We start from the raw sequence: 18,275 nt of genomic DNA, 5'->3' as shown, positions 1-18,275 counted from the left end.
GCTAATGAAGTTCACATTTTAATTAAATCGTCTTTCTTTAAATAAAAAAAAAAAAAGTGCAGAGAAGTTGCACAGAAATACGATGGATTGCTTTGAAGGTTTTTGAAAATTAAAAAAGGAAAACAATCGAGCGTGTTGCCAAAAAGAGAAGAGAATCTAAAAAGCCCTGAACGTACGTGGGGAAGCGGCGAACAAATGTGGAAGAAAATCACCCACAAAAAAAAAAATAAAAAACCAAAAACCAAGTGTGGCAATTGCTCGTCGTGATGTCTGCAACCTGAACGACGTCCTTTGAGATTCTCAGCATCTTGAGATCTGTGTTCATTGAAAACCAGGAAGAAAGGAACCTGTAGAAATTCTTCCAAACATTTTGACAGACACGTTTGTGCTCCGAACGCCGTCAGAATTGGCTCTCGTCACGTGACGGCTCCAAAATATCCAAAAGCTCGCCTACATTAAAGCAAAGCAAAGTTAGCGAATCACGAGAAGGAAGCAAGTGGCTATGGTGTCGTGTCGTGTAACGTGTGTGTGCACGTGCGTGTGCACGTGCGTGTGTGTGTGGCCACAAGGCGTTGTTGTGCAAAGCTACAAAATGGCCAGACTGGGGAGAAGGACGACAAGAAAAGGAAAAGCAAAAATGCTCCACCGTGTCCTCCGAGTCAACATAGAAGAACATTTCAAACGGCCTTCAAATCTACTTTGAGAATGTGATAGGAACATGATTCTTCATTTCGTTCTTTTCATGATAAATATTCCTAAAAAGTAGCGATAAAATGCAACTGCAGAGGTTTTCATTGGCAGCTTTCAGAAGATGGAAAGTCCACAAAAGTTCAAACTATGTCTTTGATGCCTTCAGGACCAGCCGACAAACAATTTGAATCTCTTGTCATTTGCATTGCTAACATGTCCACTCTCCCCGTTGCAGGTATGGTTGTGCTACTTATCTGTCCCATGATCTGACCTCTGACCTTAAATTCCTCTCTCTCTCTCTCGCTCTCACTGTCCCCCTCAAAGGCGCGTCTGTGCTTCTGGAACGTAGATTTCAATGTTGTCTGCGCTCTCGGTGGCTGAGTTCTGGCGGAAGGAGGCGGCCTTCTTTGCCGCCAGCAGACGCCTGCGGGCCTCTCGCCTCTGCTTCTCCGCCGAAGCCGAAGCCAAAGCGGAAGCGGAAGAAGAGGCGCAAGGCGAGTCGGCGCTCTTGTCACGGCTCAGCGGCGGACGTCCTTTCGTGGCCTTCCTCGACGCCTTCTCCTCGTCCTGGAAGCGACACAGCGACCGCACAAGACAGACGAGCGGGGAGAGCGATGAGAACAGAGACGAAGGCGAGAAGAAAAGTTGTCTTTGGAAGCTGCCGCCAGATTTGACAGACAGGACTCGGACAAAGAAGACTGCTCATTAGATCCGGTAGATTCAAGTGGCTCACAGGATCGAAAAACAAACAAACAAAAAAACAACAACAAATAAAATGAGACAAAAACAGTCTCGACAATCGGCAAAGATAGGAGAGAAACGGTCGGACATAAACGGTAACGTGAACGGATATGGACATGAGATCAAAATCGAACCACAACTTGCAGACACGTTGCAAGGCGACAGAAAGCAAGAAAACGAGGGAAGGGCCTTTGAAGAAAGATTCTTTGGAAATAATCTTCATGGATCAATCGGCCAAATAACGGTGACTTGAATAAAACATTTTTTGGGACACCAACTTTCGAAGACGTGAGCACTTTGCGTTTAGAAGCGTCGGAAACAAATTTGCATTCGTATTTATTTGCAAATATTCCGACAGAGTGAAGAACACTTGTGCGTACGGGGCTCGTACCTCAAAGTGTTTATCGGCCGTCGACGAATGGAAGTATTTATGTGAAGATTAGACAATTCCGACTTTCATTTAGTGTGGCATGATGTCGAATGCTCTTCATTTTTACTGCGCGTGTCTGAAGTTGACAGGCGCTCAATAACTCAATCAAAGTCGTGAAATGAGTTGTGCAGCGTAGCGCATGCTCATTCCGACACAAACGCACGGCAGACTCGTCTCAACGTGGACGCGAGCACAAATATTTGACAGAAGGCGTCCGCGTGAGCCAGTCCATCGTCGCCATGCTCACGACACGCGCAACGCATGCGCAAAGCGGGGCGTCGACACGCAACGACGGCGCTTCCAAATGAAATGGCTCCATGCATGCCGGAAGGGATCTCGCCGGTCCCTTTCGATTGGCTCGACATATTGTTTGATCCCACGAGGGGATGTGGAGGTGAAGGTCAAAGGTCAAAGAAGGTGGGGAGGGGGGAAATGGCAGTGGTGGTGGGAGGAGAGAGGCCGGTTTCGGCGGCTTTCCTACCCCAGCCGGGGCACTGGGCAGCAGGGGTGGGAAGTACCTTCCGCTCAGGGGACGGCGACCGGTCAGCCGCAGATGACGCAGGCTGCCAGTCGTTGGACTTGAGATGGTAGAGCTCGTCAAACTTGAGGCTGATGTCCTCGATGGAGAGCTGCAGCAGGTCCCAGAAACCAGCCAAGTCCTGCGCCGCGGGCCGCCGATCGGCGCTCACGTTCTGGCCCAACGAGGGACAGTGGAGGAAGAAAAAAAACAAAAAACGCTGTCATTGTTGGTGGTCAGCTGTCACTTCACTCTCCCACAACAACAACAAAAAAAAAAAAAATCTTTTCGTGTGTGCTGTTGCTGTTGTGGGCAACATGTGGTATTCTATTTTTCACTTCAATCAATTCAAGTTAAAAACAAAATACAATTGTTTATGTATTTATTGTCTCTTCAAATCTCATCACATCACTTTACAACTCATCCATTCCCCGACTATTTAAACAATTGCCACTAGGGGGAGCCATTCTATCGCTTACATCCCAGCATTTTTTTAAACACACATTTCGTGTGCTTGACGCGGGCAAACAATTTGTTTGAAATGCTCCATGTAATTATGGTTGCGGATGTTCACGAAATAAGCTCATGTGGCAAACGGAGTGACCTATCATGCCAATTCATTTTCTCGACTGCCTCGTGAGTTGATTCGAAATCAAGCGCATGTCATATTTGAGACGGGGGAAGTCAAGCCACTGAAGCACATCGGTGGAGAAAGGCCAAAGTTTATCTCGTTGCCGTGACGATATTAGTTGCTAGTTGTAATGCGATTAAGTTTAAGTCGTGTGTGTTGCTGGTGGCTTCGTTTTCCACGCAGGAAATTTTGAAGTCATTTCATTTGCTACCGGAGGACACACAATCACCTCATCCACCGAGAAGATTCTTAATGTTTACGAGGTTGCATCAAAACATCTCAATTTCAACTGAAAATTGAACTTTGAATCTATTGTTAAATTGTGGGCCGAGACGTACACGAGTGGCGACAATTGTCTTGGTTAAGAGCACAAAATGTTTTCATTTCCCAGAACTTTGCTTTCTTTTCTGCAGGGCTGAATCAATCTACAAATGAAAGCATATCAATCAATTGTTATCTGTACATGGGATGGGAATGATCAAATGGAAAAATCTTTTATTGCTGCTGATGTTTTTTTTCCAGTATTATATAAAGATTGACCTCAAACGTTCTAGTCCTGGATGTGTTTGACGTGTCTTAATGTGCCAAAACCATCATCGTTGTGCGCAAGTGTGCTAAGGCAAAACCCACCACGTTTTGTTCGCACAGCCCTCGGAACTGCTGGAACTTCTGGGACATCAAGAGCTGGGCACTTCCCACTGCACTGCGGACCTTCCCCAACACTACAGCGCCAAAACGTAGAGCAGACAAACGCATCCGAGTAAGTGGACATCTTCCATAGACAAATTGTACCGCGTCAACGCAATAAAACCAAAAATCCAATTTGCTCATCCAAGTTGCTTTCGAAAGCGCACTTCCCAAGTGATCCAAGTTGGTGCGTGCAAGTGGGGAGAAATTCATTGCTTTTTTTTTCATTTCTTTGAAGACATTTCATCTCAAATGCCGTAAATACGCAAGCCACGGGCCAGTGAGGAGCGTTGTGCCAAAACAAAAGTCTGGACTATTTTGGGACTCCAAACTGATCACCAAATCTGGATTACAAAATGATAACAAATTCAATTTTTCATTTCAAATGTTCACTTTTATTTATTTAATCTGGAGGTTTAATTCTTGAGTAGATTTGTGTAATTCTCAGGATTACAGACGTGCGGGTGTGAGGCAGCCGCAGGTATTCGTTTCTGCTTCATGCCCTCCTTGATGCGAAAGTCCAATCAATTTAAGGCAGACCACGAGAACTGAGCTGCGACTCATCTGACGAGCTTCAACGTGACGATGACGGAAAACAATCCAATTGAGATTTGAGTTGTGATTCGACGAAAATTCCAGGCATGACTTTACAAAATATTGTGACGTGCAGTTTGGTCAACGTTCACAAGAACAGGCAAAATAGTGAGGACCAAATTAACGGCGCCTCCGGTGGTGAGAATCGAGAAGTGCGCTCAACTTTTTGGGTTGGGACGATGCGTCCATCTATGAAGTGGCGGCGTGCTGGAGCCCATCCCAGCCGTCTTCGGGCAGTAGGCGGGGCTAACACCCGCGACTGATTGCCAGCCAATCGCAGGGGACCATCCAGGATGGCCGAGTGGTCTAAGGCGCCACGTTCAGGTCCCAGTCTCCCCAGGAGGCCTGGGTTCGAATCTCGAATTTCCCCATTGTGGGACTAATAGAGGGCAAATTATTATTATTATTATTATTAATTATAAATACATTCAAATGTTGGATGGAATGTAATTATTATTTTGTGAGTCAATTAATGAACAGAAAGCCACGACATATTCAACGAGTCTCAAAATGCGTCCTAAACAGAAGTTTTGACGAGCAGTAGTTGCGGCGGCGTCCGTGGCGGTCATTTATGTCTCCAAAATACGGCAGGTGGTTTGTTCAACACCAAGGAAGGAAGTTGAAACGCGGGCCGGCGAGCGGGCGAGCTCACCCTCGTCCGAGAGTTGGTTGTCTTCGCTCTCCCGATCCATCTGCCGGCACCACCCTTCCATGCGGCCCGTTTCGGCCTGCAGCAGCTTCAGGAACCAGTGACCGTCCCGTCGACAGAGCGCCCCCCCTCCGCTGACACTCGGGGGGGCGTTGCCGCTACTGCCATTGCCGCTCTCCAGCCAGGGATCCGGCGGCGGTAATGAGGAGGGGTCCAGCGCCGGGTCGAGGCTTTCTGAGAAAGAGGAAGAGCTACTTCGTGTGGTGGAGCGGTTGAGGAACTGCCTGGGAGGTGGAGGGGAGGAAGCGTCACCGGTCGTGTCGCCGTTGTCTAAGGAGTCCTGCTCAGGAGGGGAGCTCAATGATTGGCTGGCACTACTGACCATGACTTTCTTTTCAGTGGCTTTGGCCTGACTACTGTGGGCAACGCCCGACAAGTCCCGTTTATCTTGTTCGGAGGCCATGCCAGAAGGGCGACCGGGCCTGAAACAAAACGTGGTGACAACAAGCAATTAGGCAACAAGTACCCCAAAAAAAAAAAAGGAACAGTGGACGTCAGTGGACAAATTGTTGCGCCATGAAGTGATCACAAAAGATGAGTTCGCATCCTCCCCATCATCATCATCAACCAGGAAAATGTCTCCAGCAGTGACGCTTCGGTCAAAAGGTGAAAATAGGAGAAAGGATGAGTGTGACAAGAAGTGCAAAGGAAAACGGTGACATTGTGGGAATTGCGCAAAGACAAACGGACACAAAACGCAAAGTATGCAAGGACAAATGACGAGTTTGTGCAGCTGGTCAGGATGTCCAAAAGAGCCCAAATAGAAAAATGACGTCATACTGACGTTCAGTTGGACAAATTGTGCCAAACGGTCAAACGCTGTCTGCTGAACCAACAATACGGACACAAGTATGGAGACAAGATCAATTGAAGAATGTCCACGGACACTTGGAAGAGTTTGGCGTGAAAAGTGAGGAGCGAAAAAAATGGCCCGCAACGCTCGCGCTCGTGCAAAACGTTCTTTGGGAAAACCGGATGAAAATCTTCCCAAATGAAGGGAAGCGGTCACGGACGTCCTCCGGGTGTCTCCGTACTTGAGTCCGCATCGGTTGGCGCCGACACTGAAGGAATTTGCTCATGGCATTTCAAGTCAAAGTCCAAACAAGATTGGTGTGTGCAGCTAGAATAGAAATTCCTCACGTTGTTACAAGGACAGGAAGAGGACTTACTGCCACCCGTCCTCCACCTGCACGCCGATGGACTGGAAGCGGGCCAGGGGCGGGCTCTCCACTCGTGGCACTTCTTGGACGCAGTCAACCTCGGGACAGGAAGTGACATCACGTCATTAAGCCGTTTCACGACGGCGTTCACGGAGACAAGCAGCGCTTTGGGATTGTTTTTCTTTTAAAATGTCACGTGTGGTGGGGCCACGTTACCGTGGCAACCCTTCAAGTTGGAGGGAGACACAAAGAGCACGAAAAGACGCATTTGGAGAGACAGCGATGCTTCCGGACCAAACCTTGCAGAAAGTTTGACGCTTTCCGGCAAATATTTGCCGGTCAGCTTTTGACAAGAAACGGCTGAGTCGGAGCGTTTGCGGCCCGATTGGTGAGGTGAGGTGTCGCCGCACGCAAAAACATCGAATGAAGCACAAACGCGACCCGAGGCCAACAGTCGCACTCGCACTTTGTGGCCGTCAAGTGCACGTTCCCATCCAAGATGCGAGGGTCTCAATTCCTAGAAAGGTTCGGTCGCCCCGCCCACACTGAAGACCACCCACAAGTCATTGCGGCTTTGACCAAACGAGCGGGAAACGGACAGCATGCGCTGGAATTCTAACCCGGTAAAAAAAAAAAGGTCTTCTCGTGTACATACGGAATGATTCTCTACATTGCGCCGCAGATCACGCCGGAGCGGCAAACACTTCAAATAACGGCGTCACGCTTGCCATCGACTGGCCGAGGTTTTCCTTTCCTGAAGTCTGAAGATATTTTCAAAGGAAAATCGTCCAAAATGAAACATGAAATCTACCTGGATGCCGATCGAAGAGAGTTTCCGTCGGGGCGCGGGCGCCGCGAGGGCCTGGTCTGCAGAGTTACTCGATCCCGACTGGATGGAGTCGAGCGCAACTAAAGTGGCGTCGCCGGTTTCCGTGGAAGCGTTGGCCGTGGTGGGGACGAGCGGCTCTCGAGGGATGGCGATGGGCGTGGGGATGACGTGCGGCGGGCGAGGTAATCCCCGCGCCAGGCTGTCGGCGCGAGTGCTGTCCAGGCTGTCGGACGAGTTGCTGTGCGCGTGGCTGGACTGGCTGTTGACCTCCGACCTTTGGTCCCGATGCTCCAGGTAATTGTCTTGGGCCGACTCGGTGCTGCTCTGCACCGTCACGGAGATGAACGGCTTGGAGGTGGTGCGTGGCGGCACGGGAGGCGGAGCGGCCTTCTTGCAGGTGCTGATGCAGGACACTGCAAGATAAGGCCCACAAAAGACAATCCAATGAGAAGAAGACACGTCGGAGAATCGGCGCTTGCGTTTCGGATGCCGTCATTAGAAAAGGTCAACTGGGAGGTGGGGGTGAAGCCATAAATGGTCAAAGAACGGACGTCGTCGTCGTCTCCTCCTTGGTAGGGACAACCGCTTCCACTTTTTGAGTCTGTTGTCTATAATCAGCCTGGTTGTGGCTGTGCGAGCGGGTCATGAAAAAAAAAAAAAGGCATTTCAAGTCATTAAAGTCAACAAACAAGGCAGCAATTTTGTTTGGCGGCATGCCGCGTCCACGTCGGCTTCCACGCAGATCAGCATCTTCGCACGCTTTGAGGAGGATGAGGTGTGTGCGTGTGCGCACGTGCGAGCAGGCACGCGTGCACGTGCACGCATCCGGCCCTAAAGTCATCTTCATTGTGCACGCTCCTAAAGCAGAATGTGCAGAAAGCGTGACCCCGCCCCTCCAAAAATAAAAAGAATAAATCCACTTATTCTGAGCACGAACACTTCAAAGAGGCGAGATGCCGCATGCCGCTCGCACTGAGCCATCTTCCCTCCGCAGATCAGCCGAGACGCGAATGAGCCGAGCCAACGTTTCGTGACGTTACGAATCGGCGAGAAACAAAGCCGCGCCTGTGAAAAGTGAAAATGTTGCCTTTCATGGCATCGCTTAGCAACTCCAACCTCGACGGGCAAAGTCATCCAAACGCTTATCATCACCAAAACAACGCCGCCAAATTGCCAAACGAGCGAGATTCCTCTAAAGACGAGCGGCTTCTTTGTGCCAAAACGCAATCTGGAGTCAAGCTGACAGGACAGCGACGGCGTCGCCTTGCTCAGGACGCCTTGGAAATAATCAGCAGGAAGAAGCTGGAGCATCTTCAACATTTCCAACAACTCGGCATCCGCTGACGGGGAATTCATTCAGCTTCCGGTCGAAGAGGTTACTTTGCTTTGCTACGCTACTTTTAAAGAAGACGAAAGCTTTTCTACGACACGCCGATGGTTTGCGTCTGACGCAGACACGGGAAATGGAGGTTTTTGTTGCTCTCAAATGTCACCAACTTGAAGCTCAACCGGCATCACAGAACGAGTTGGACTTGAGAGGTCCCAGTGCAATCGAGGACAACGCAACAGAAATTCAAACTGACAGACTGTGAGCAACATTGGCGAAGACAAAAAAAAAAAATGAATAAAATCCGAGTAGGAAGCTTTCAATCCGTCATCATCCTAAAACGTCCGCTGACCGGACAGGAAGTGTTTGAAGACATTTATGATGTCGTTTTCGTACTTACAGAAACAGATCAAGTACATTTTATTACTCGCGCACGGCCAAAGAAAAGTTCTGCAGGAACCTGCCTGCTTCTTTTCATCTTTAATGCTTGCTATGCTAATAAACCACAAGACTTCCTCTTCTCAGATGAACAATTCAACGGATGCCAGAAAGATCGAAGCGTCTCCGCATATCGCGGAAGAAGGTCAAACCTTCACCATCAGGACTCCTTCTCTTCTACGCTTGGACGCTCACCCACAAGGGGGGCGACTTGGGCTCGGAACGGGTTCGCACTGAGAGAGGGAGATGGCTGTATTTATTGCACTTCATCCCTTTGCTCATTAAACGCAATTTAACATTTGGATTTTGGCTCTCAATTGCTTCTTCACACAGCCGCGCTTCCATGTTTTTGCATCTCTTCTCTCTCAGTTGAACACCAGTACACGCCACTGCATTACTAGATTTCATTCTGTCCCGAATGCAGATGTTTGAATTCTAAACACACACAAGTACTTGATCCATCAAGGGACGATTAACGGGATGGACTACGTCCTTTTTATTGATTGTTCACTGCCGCTTTTTTTCCTCTTTCCTTTTCTTTTCTGTGGGGGATTAGGTGACGGTGACCCACTAGGAAGTTCTAGGCATCGACCAACCGGGCATGCACCTGTTCCAGTGATGTCGGCTTCCTGCAGCGCGACATTTGATCAATTTATTTATATCTAATTTAATTATTTGTTGGCCTGTTTACTGCCGCTTCTTCTCTTTTCTGCCCCCTCTTCCCCTGCTTGGGAATTAGGTGATGGGGGCATGCTTTGAAGATTACGGCACTGACGAACCGGGAAGGGACCTGCTCCGCCGAAGTCGTCTTCATGCAGCGCCTCTTCTGATTTCCTTAAATTTCAGCACTTTGTTGAACTACTTGTTGGCCTGTTTACTATTTCTGTTCTTTCTTTTCTGTTCCCAATTCCCCGACTTGGGAATTAGGTGATGGTGATTCACTTGGAAGTGGCTGTTCTGAATTTACACCAACTGACCGGTACAAGATCGAAGGCTCATCCTCCGATATGCACCTGAACAACCCAGAGGGGGCGTGGCGGCAATGCGAGTGGTGCGTTCAGGTTCACCTCGGGCTCTCCAAAACTACTACAGTGAAATAATGGCGATGTGATGCATGATACCATTTCAATTAATTTTAATGAGAAAATGTCAAAAAACACTAAACGGAAAGTTAAAACAAAATAATAATGAATATCAGTGTAGATGTTTTCAAACGACTTCAACCTTTTGGGAAAATTCCAAATCACATGAAAGCAACAATTGCATTGCAGTCTTGTGTGGCGTGTGGTGGATAGCGCCACTCAGTGGATGTTGTGTGATTTTATTTTATTTTTTAATGTGGATGTTAATTGATTTTATTTTAGAAGCCGGAACAGATCACTAATGACGTAAGCAGCAAGACACTTGTTTGATTGCTGGAATAAAACTATTCCGGCACTTTGTGTCTATGTAAATATACAATACAATGCAACTTTATTTCTATTGCGCCATTCACAGCAGCTGGAACTGTGAGAAAGCGTTTTCCATACTCTGTGGGTGTTAATGATCTAACGCTGCCGTCACCGCAAAGATGAAGCTGACAAATATTTTCAGTCTGCAGCCACAACATCTGTCGGGATTTAATGCACAACACATCCAATAAATCTAATATAATGATAGATTTGCATTGGAATTCCAGACATTTATTATTGTGATTAAAGATTGTAGTAGTGTACAGTGATGAACTATACGGAGGGCTGTTTAAAATGTTTTCTGCATTTAGTTTCAGTAGGAAGTCCCGACGCAGAGCCAATTTTCAAGAAGCTCCAGAAGAGGGCGCTCTCCCCAATTGTACAGGTTAAGCAATATTCTGTATCGTATCTCAAATAATGTACAACAGGTTAAGTTAACAAGTGGCTACCTGATGGTGAATGTTCAAAGTTTGGAGCGAAAGAAAAGATCATGGGAATCCCAACCCAATCGCTAAGAATGTGATTGTAAACCAAAGTAGCTCAGAGCGCGAGTGCGATGCCGTGAACGGCTGCCAATTACCGAGCAGAATAAGTGCTAACTGGTCGGAGGACGGCTTAACATTGTTACCTGTGTGTGTGGGTATGATGCGTGGTCTGTCTGTCCCCAAACGCTGCAGAAAAATTGCAAGTTGTTTCTCCTTTGGAGCTTTGTCCAAGCCAGAGGCTATCAGGTAAGAGCCAAACTGTTCTTTCCATGTCTTCCACTGTGTAGAAAGGCCGTCTAGTATGGGCAAAAGAGGCTGCATTTGAACTAAAAGTCTCGAGTGTGTGTGTGTTTGTATTTTACTACTCAAAATATGTCATCAGTGAAAATAAAACTCGTCTTCTCTTTCTTTCTTCCTTCCCTTTTTTTTTTGATTGGGTTATTCGAATCCTTGTATCCCCTTTCAACGCGTGTCCACTGTATGTTTTTTTCCCATCAGTGACTCACCAGTGCTGGTGCCGTAAGTGCGAACAGTGTTGTCAGGTGGCGGGAGCGAGCCTGAGTCTACGGACGTCACGTCGTCATCTTGAGAGCAGCCCGCCTGGATGGCCCTCAGGTAGCTGTGGCTGCGGGAGCGGAAGCAAGTGGGCACGGGCAAGTCTGGAGGCTCCGGGTTGTCCTGAGAATGGGAACGGGAACGAGAATCTCGGCGACGCTCTTCATAATGATGACTCATGTCCAGGTCCCGGAGCTGCATGCAAACAAGATGGAAGAGACGGCTGAAAACATTGCGTTTCTTTCAACCGCGAGACTTTTCAATGCTCACGTGGGCCATCCCAGGAAATAGGGACCTCCGGGAATGCCATTTTGGGACCGACTCGGCTTACTAACAGCCGACGATCGTTTTGAAGCACTGACCTGTCCCACGCAGCTGCGTCTGCCCAGTGTGCTGCAGGCACGGCGGAAGTCGTCTTCATCCCAGTGCGGCACAGGCGAGCCAGCGCCGCCGATGCAGTCGAGGTTGTCCAGGCTGCGGTTATTGGCGAGCTCTCGGAGAGATGGAAGACAGCTGCGCGACAAAATAAACAAAGTACTCACAGCGTCACATTGGAAGACCAAGCTAACAAATATCATGAGGGCACACTTTGTTCAAGTCAAAGTTCATATTTATGATGATGGCGAGGCAGCGTGAGACAACATTCAAGATCAGCTATGGCAAGAAATAAAAAAATAAAAAAAGCGTATTAATAAAAAAACTAATCTCTTACAAAAGATTTTGCAAACAAAAGCAGTTAAAGCACTTTGCTTCATGCAAAACACAAAACTATAGTGCATACACACACACACATATCCAGATGTGTATATATATATGACACCAAGTGGAATGGGCTTGAATGAATAATTCTAACCAATTATCGTGAATATCATTATTTTAAAATCAAAATGTATCAAATAATGACAATTATAAGAAGAATCTCTCAAAAGACATCATTGGTTATTACTTAGAATGGATATTTACATTGTTTACAAATACAATAAAGAAAAAAAACAACACTTATGAATCTAGAAATGCAACATCAATTTTTGAAAGTTCTGCGTTTCTACTTCACTTTGTACCAGAATCCTCCAGTTGACAAAACAACGACTAAAACCAATTTAAGGCAGAGTTGCATCCTCTTAAGCAAAAAAAACCCAAAAGAACAGTCCACTAGAATAGCTTTTTTGTCATCTCAGTCCTCGTTTCCATCGTAGCGGCGTGAGAGCATGCAAAGCTGCTAACGTGAGCTGGCACAAAGTCCGCTCACGGCGTGGTGTCGCCAAAGCAACAAAAGGAGACGGTTGTCTTTGCGGACACACAACGATGACAACGTCACGAGATGTTTCCCAGACTTAAACCACAGAATGATCATTTTCAGCGCCAAGTGCCGTGCGGATGCGCTCGCCAAGCTTGCAGGTGGGCGGGCAGCAGGCGTTGCTTATTTGGGCCAATCACTGACCTGCTGATTGAGCCGCTCAGTTGGTTGAGGGAGGACAAACTGCGGATGGGCGACCACAAAGCGTCCGGCTCCCCCGGCAACACGGAATAATCCAAGGTTGTGCTGCTCGCGCCGCAAGAGAGCCGTCAGTTAGTCACGCAAGCGTCTTGAAGCGTGCGCGTAAATTTTGTTCACGTTGCCCTCGCGCCTCCTCATCGGCGAGGCAACGAAATATTGCGTCACGTTGTGGCGTGTAACGCTCACTTTTTGAGGACTTTCTCAGATTTTTTTCAAACTCACTTTGGTACAATTGCCAGAGCAGAATTTGCAAACGAGTAAGTGCATTTTCCTCAAAACAATCGGACCGACCCGGATGCACGCCGGCGACGACTCGGGAAATAAAGTTGTTTCCGTCACGTCGAAGACCGCGGGGCGAAATAACGACGACGATGAGACGAGCCGCCGGCATTGGCCACGGAGCGTTCACACCCGCAACGGCGCAAAGCACCCTTTTTGAACCGTGAGATCCCATTTTGAGCTCAACTTGCGAGCCTTTGAGTCCAATTTCTCACGTGTAAAATGGAAGCTTATTGGAAAGATGTTCCGCCCGTGCACTTGTCTCAAATCAGACAACTAACGACGTGCAAATGTCTTTTTACTGAGCGTCGACTTGTGCATTCAAGAACTGATTCAAAATGAAACGGGCCAAAATCGATTGAATGCCTTTTTGGTTTTCTTTTTGCAAGCAAATAACTCATCCATGGGCCGCTCCCACTTGACTGACTGCGCAGCGATTGGAATCCGTTCGGCGAATCGGCCAAACGTCGGCGGCCTTACTTGCGTGTCGGTAGCTGCTCGCTCAGAGAATGCTGCGTGGCCCTGAGGTAGCTCTGGCGGCGAGCGGCGGTCTTTGGCGAGGGTTTGGGGCTCCCCTCCGAGTCTTCGCTGTCCTCCATGTCCGCCATGGCCTTCACGTAGCTTCCGCTGCGCATGCGCCGACACGGAATTTCATTTGGGCCGGCGCCGCGGCCTAAGGAGCTGCTCCAATCCCCCTGCGGGCAGCGAGAAATGGCTCCAGTTCCGTTTCAAATTCTCAGCACGGCGTCACAACGTCGCACTTCCCATTCAGCCCGGTTGGCGGTCGGCCTCACTTACCCTTCGACCGACCCGGAGGTAGTCGCGAGTCAGTTCTTGTTGGCACGACCTGGACTTGAGCAAGGACCGGTCGAGAGTGGCCGAGCCCTTCTGGATCACTTGCCTGGGCGGGCCCATCGTCAGCGGCGACCAGGATCCGCCTTTCGCGTAGTCTCTATCATTCAGGAGCACATTGGCGGCCCGCTCCAGTCCATTTCCAGCGGCCAGCGTCCGATATTTGACCTCATCGACGCTTTTGGAGGCGCCCACGGTGTTGTAGCCGCTTCGAACGAGGCCGGCGGGGCGTTGGAGCGTCATCAGCGTCGTGGCGTTGTGGAAGTTGCTCATATCGTTGCTGTCCAAGTCATCCGAACTCCAGTAACCCGACATGTTGGAACGCGGCCGTCGCTTGGCGGCGCCTTCCGATTTGGTCCCGCCATCTTTGCTTTTGGCTCTGCGGTTGCGCTTGCCGCCGCCGTCGTCGCTGCCCGATGAGCGTCCGTTGACGTTTCCTTTCATGTGGTGGCTTTCAAGCGACTGCGACTTTGCGAAGAGCTTCTGCACCGAGTGCAGCATGTAACGAATGCGGCCGGGACTGTCCGTTCGCTGTTTGCTCGCGGCGAGCGCCGACGCTCTGCGGAACTGCAACGTGCTGAAGCCATGCTTATCAAAGTCCAGAAGGCCGCGCGGCGCCTGGTTCTTGGTCACGTGATGCGAAATGGTCGCCGAGCCGCTCGTAATCAGCGAGGTTCGTCCGCTCGGCTCGGCCGGGCCCATTCCCGATCCGGCGCCCGTGGACACGGACGCTCCCGACGTCCCGCTTCGCATGGCGCCGATGCCTTCTACGTGCAACGAGAAGTCCGATGGATCGTAGGAGTCGTAGTGAATCCTGGGGAAGGTGCTGCTGTTTGACAACTGGTTGTTGAGGGGCAGCAGACATTCGGGCGGAAGAGAGCCCGGGTTGGCCGAGGGGTAGGGTTGCGGGTCCGAGTTGCCGTATTGGTCCGCGGTCGGGCCGAGCAGGTACGGACTCCGCGGCACGGTGCTGCTCTTGTGAGGGTAGAGCGCCTCCAAGTGGCCGGAGGAAGGGGCGCAGGAGTCGGACGGGTGTCTGGAATGGCTGGTGCCGAGCCCTTTCATGACGGCGAGGAGGCCGCGCCCACTTTTAGACCTCCAAACCCAGAAGTCGACTCCTAGAATTCCAATGAAACAAAGACAAAGAAGTGGACAGGTTGATCTCAGCCGAACAAACGAGTCACGTGCGACGCAAATATGGCATGACAGATGTGCCAACAATTCTTTTTTTTTTTTTTTCGCCACAATGAACGTTTGTGTTGGAAATGAACGAGTGGTCTTGTTGCATTGCAGATGCCAAACAAAGACGATCTTCAGTTTGTGCGTCAAAGTGGGCACAATTGCCGGCAGTCTGCACCGATGTGGTCGGAATCTGATGAAAGATCGCTTTTCTTTTTCGTTCCTTTGTTTGAAAGTCATGTAAAGCTCACGTCGATGGATGCGACGTCCAAATCGACTAAAGGAAGGAGACGCTTTGATTGGCGGCGAATCAAGTTGGTTGTTCACACCCATAGTGGTGCAAAATGTTGAAAATGGACGTTTTTATCTGCACCAACTCGTGCGCGTCTGACAAAATAGCAAAACGCAGTCCAGCCTGCCCCTGCGCACAATTGTTTTTTTTTTTTTTGGTGAAGTGAGTCGCGTCACTGTCACCAGAAAACGCTCGCACCGCCAGTGTGAACTGCCTCAATCAATTCCTATTCTTCATTTTGGGAATTATCATGTCCGGAGTCACTTCAAATGAAACAGCCAGACGATTAATAACGGCCACAAGAAATGAGAAAGGGAATCATCTCTGCACTCGGTAGTTGCTCTGCAAATGTTTGGTGCTCAGTGCATGCAACAATGCGAGCGAATGTGTGTGTGTGTGTGTGTGTGTGTGTGTAATTTTACACCCTGCATGGAGCGTCTGGTGGCAGCCGCGTGCACCAGGAAGCTGCAATCTGTTCCTTCCAGGGGGGTGAGGAGCATTTTGGCACAATGTCCAATTCATGACCTCGGCCACACTCGGCCGAAGAGCGACTGAAGAAAAAGTCACATTTCACGTCTTTCTCATCTTGTCTGGCAGCCCCAAAGCCAAAGACACCAACGTGGATTACATCTCTTTTTTTTTTTTGTCTCCAGTCCATGAAGTGACAGACAGCTTTCGTGATGCCAATCTCACACACATTCTCACAGATGAATTTTCTGGCGTCAAATCACCAACATTAATATGTCAATCTTCATTTTCAGGCTCAACTTGTGCAAAGCTGATGTTAATTTGTTTCTGCTGCATAATCACTAACGTGCGCTATGAATTCAATTTTCATCCATTTCAACTTTCTCGAACTGAACTGCTGCGACGCGCTGCAGCTTCGGCTCAACAAAAGAAACACTTTTCCCTTCGTGCGATTGGGCCCACCGCTGTCCAAATGGAAAGGCCGCATTTTGTTTGTCGTAAAGACGCCAAACTCGACATCATCGCATACTTGGTGTCGGGATGCCGATTTGACGTTTTCCCGTTCGTTCACCGGCAAAGTCAGCGGGCGAGCTCGTGCAAAGGATCTCGTCATCGTCTCTCGCGAGCATCGGCGCTCCGAAGCGAGTCCGTCCGCTGCGCTGGGCCGCAACACACGAGGCGACTTTGGCGCTCAACCTTTTCGCGGTAAAGACGAAGCGCCGGTGAAAATGAAAGCGATCCGGCGGGAATGAGGCGGCTTGCGCGGCAGCGGCAGAAGAAGAAGATGAGCTGCCGGAGGAACAAAGAAGAGCGGTCGCACGGTCGGGAAAACTTGACAAACTGAAAAGGCCTCTTAGGATACAGAAAAAAAAAATGACATGCAGATTCAAATTGAGAAAATTGACGGCTTCTTTTCGACAAACGTTAACGTTCGCTCAAGGACACTTTTGAGCAACCTCGGAGTTGGGGGGCCGATGAGCCATGATGCCCCCGCGAAGGAAGGAAGCAACGGTCACTTTAAGAGCGTGCACCGGGTCAACACACAAACTTAAGTCACACGTGACAAACATGAAATGAGGTGAGAGGGGAGGAGTCTAACCTTGCCCTAATTACTCGTCATCTGTGCTGCGCTCTGGCCTATTTTCATGGCTCTAAATTTATCAGCCTCCTTTCTGTCATGAGAGATAACCCAGCAACTCCTTTTAGTCCATCTCCGAAGACCGCCAACGGAAAATGAAGTCAGCGAGGTGCCGCTGGCACGCCGGCAGCCAAGCGAGTCTTCTGCAGCTTCCGAAAAACACTTTGGCATTTGAAAAGTGTTTTCTGTCTGACAAGGTGCGAAAAAGCAAAATGATTTGCGGCCCGGGTGATCGGAAAGCACCGATGACGTCCGAAAATATGACTCGTGTCTTCTTGGGCTCGGTGGTCACAAATGAAACAATGCCAAAAATGCGGAAGATGATTTTGCATGTGATCTGGAGCAGATTTTTATGCACGCGCGTAAAGTACATGCGCCTCAGACGTGCACGTGCAATGCAAGTGCAAAATGGCCCCCCCAAAAAAAAGAAAATTCTTTCCAAAGCCACTTCAGCAAGCGGCGTTGCGCTTTGATTCGGAAACGCGGCATTGCCTTGAGCGAATGCGATCGCTTTCAGGTGAGATGCAAACAAGACGGACGCGCTTTCAAATCTCGCGGCGTCGACGTCGTCTTGCTTTGCAGGCGACGCGTCCGAGCCGACAGCCGCAGGCCGTCGCGAGCGTAATCCGCTTGCAAATGCCCTCGCAATGACACACGTCGGGTCCAAAAGATCGTTTTGGGCGTCACCCCCCCGACAGAGGAAGCGATGACGCAATCAGATGAGGGGCGACCACGTGGCGGGGAAATTGAGGACAGCAAGCGGGCGCAATTTCAATCGCCACAAGACGCGACGTCACCAAAAATGCCGTCATGGCCGTCTGTCAACCCGTCAGATGCACCGGGTGGGAGCTGTTGCCACGGCAACCGCCGTCAAGTCAGCAGGACAGTTTCATATGATGTGATCTGGAAAATCTTCAACTGATTTTGGCTAACGTTTGCGTCGGAGGTTGAGCTCGACCGCCTGCACATAACCGGCGTGCATCTGTCACTCAATCAAAGAAAACGGTCAACTTTCCGAGTCAGGGAAGGTTCAGCTGGACTTTTTTTTTTTTGGAGTGAGTGAGTAGGCTGCACAAGTTTAGAAGTAAGCTTCCTCAGGTATGACATTTAGAAAAGCTGCCATGACTCATCTCAATATAAATAGACTGGAGGAGGAGATGAAGTATTTCATTTTGGGGGGGGCGACTCATCCCCCCCCCCTTTTTTTTTTAAAGTGTTTAAAAGTGACCTAAATAGAAAAGTAAGAGATTGTGGATTTCGTTTGCACTCTCAAAAGTCCTTCTTGCTATGTTGTGCTGTGTTGATCATCGTGAGAACATTGCGCA

The 18,275-nt window shown here is 49.3% G+C and overlaps 1 protein-coding gene across 5 annotated transcripts in view; it reads right to left on the bottom strand.

The window, feature by feature from the left end:
- Positions 1 to 759: 759 nt before the first annotated feature.
- The window catches only part of dlgap4b (discs, large (Drosophila) homolog-associated protein 4b), a 39,340-nt gene continuing 21,824 nt past the window's right edge, over positions 760 to 18,275 (bottom strand). The window contains exons 3-14 of one of the 5 annotated variants that reach the window (XM_088308647.1): positions 13,820 to 14,991; positions 13,502 to 13,716; positions 12,686 to 12,787; positions 11,607 to 11,757; positions 11,196 to 11,439; positions 10,833 to 10,985; positions 6,971 to 7,401; positions 6,169 to 6,257; positions 4,943 to 5,421; positions 3,640 to 3,731; positions 2,380 to 2,553; positions 760 to 1,257 (exon numbers count right to left, since the gene is read on the bottom strand). In XM_088308647.1, coding sequence (XP_088164773.1) covers positions 1,009 to 1,257; positions 2,380 to 2,553; positions 3,640 to 3,731; positions 4,943 to 5,421; positions 6,169 to 6,257; positions 6,971 to 7,401; positions 10,833 to 10,985; positions 11,196 to 11,439; positions 11,607 to 11,757; positions 12,686 to 12,787; positions 13,502 to 13,716; positions 13,820 to 14,938 — 3,498 coding nt within the window. In that variant the 5' untranslated portion in view covers positions 14,939 to 14,991 and the 3' untranslated portion in view covers positions 760 to 1,008. Of the gene's footprint in view, positions 1,258 to 2,342; positions 2,554 to 3,639; positions 3,732 to 4,942; positions 5,422 to 6,168; positions 6,258 to 6,970; positions 7,402 to 10,832; positions 10,986 to 11,195; positions 11,440 to 11,606; positions 11,758 to 12,685; positions 12,788 to 13,501; positions 13,717 to 13,819; positions 14,992 to 18,275 lie in introns of all 5 variants that reach the window. The other 4 variants (XM_088308650.1, XM_088308649.1, XM_088308648.1 and 1 more) reach the window with 4 other exon arrangements.

This window comes from Idiotropiscis lumnitzeri, chromosome 11 (assembly GCF_059441095.1).
Source record: "Idiotropiscis lumnitzeri isolate Australia: NSW breed Sydney's pygmy pipehorse chromosome 11, RoL_Ilum_1.0, whole genome shotgun sequence".
In the NCBI taxonomy this organism is placed as follows: domain Eukaryota; kingdom Metazoa; phylum Chordata; class Actinopteri; order Syngnathiformes; family Syngnathidae; genus Idiotropiscis; species Idiotropiscis lumnitzeri.
The sequence above is the reverse complement of the archived record's forward strand: the minus strand, read 5'-3'. Positions and strand labels throughout refer to the sequence as shown.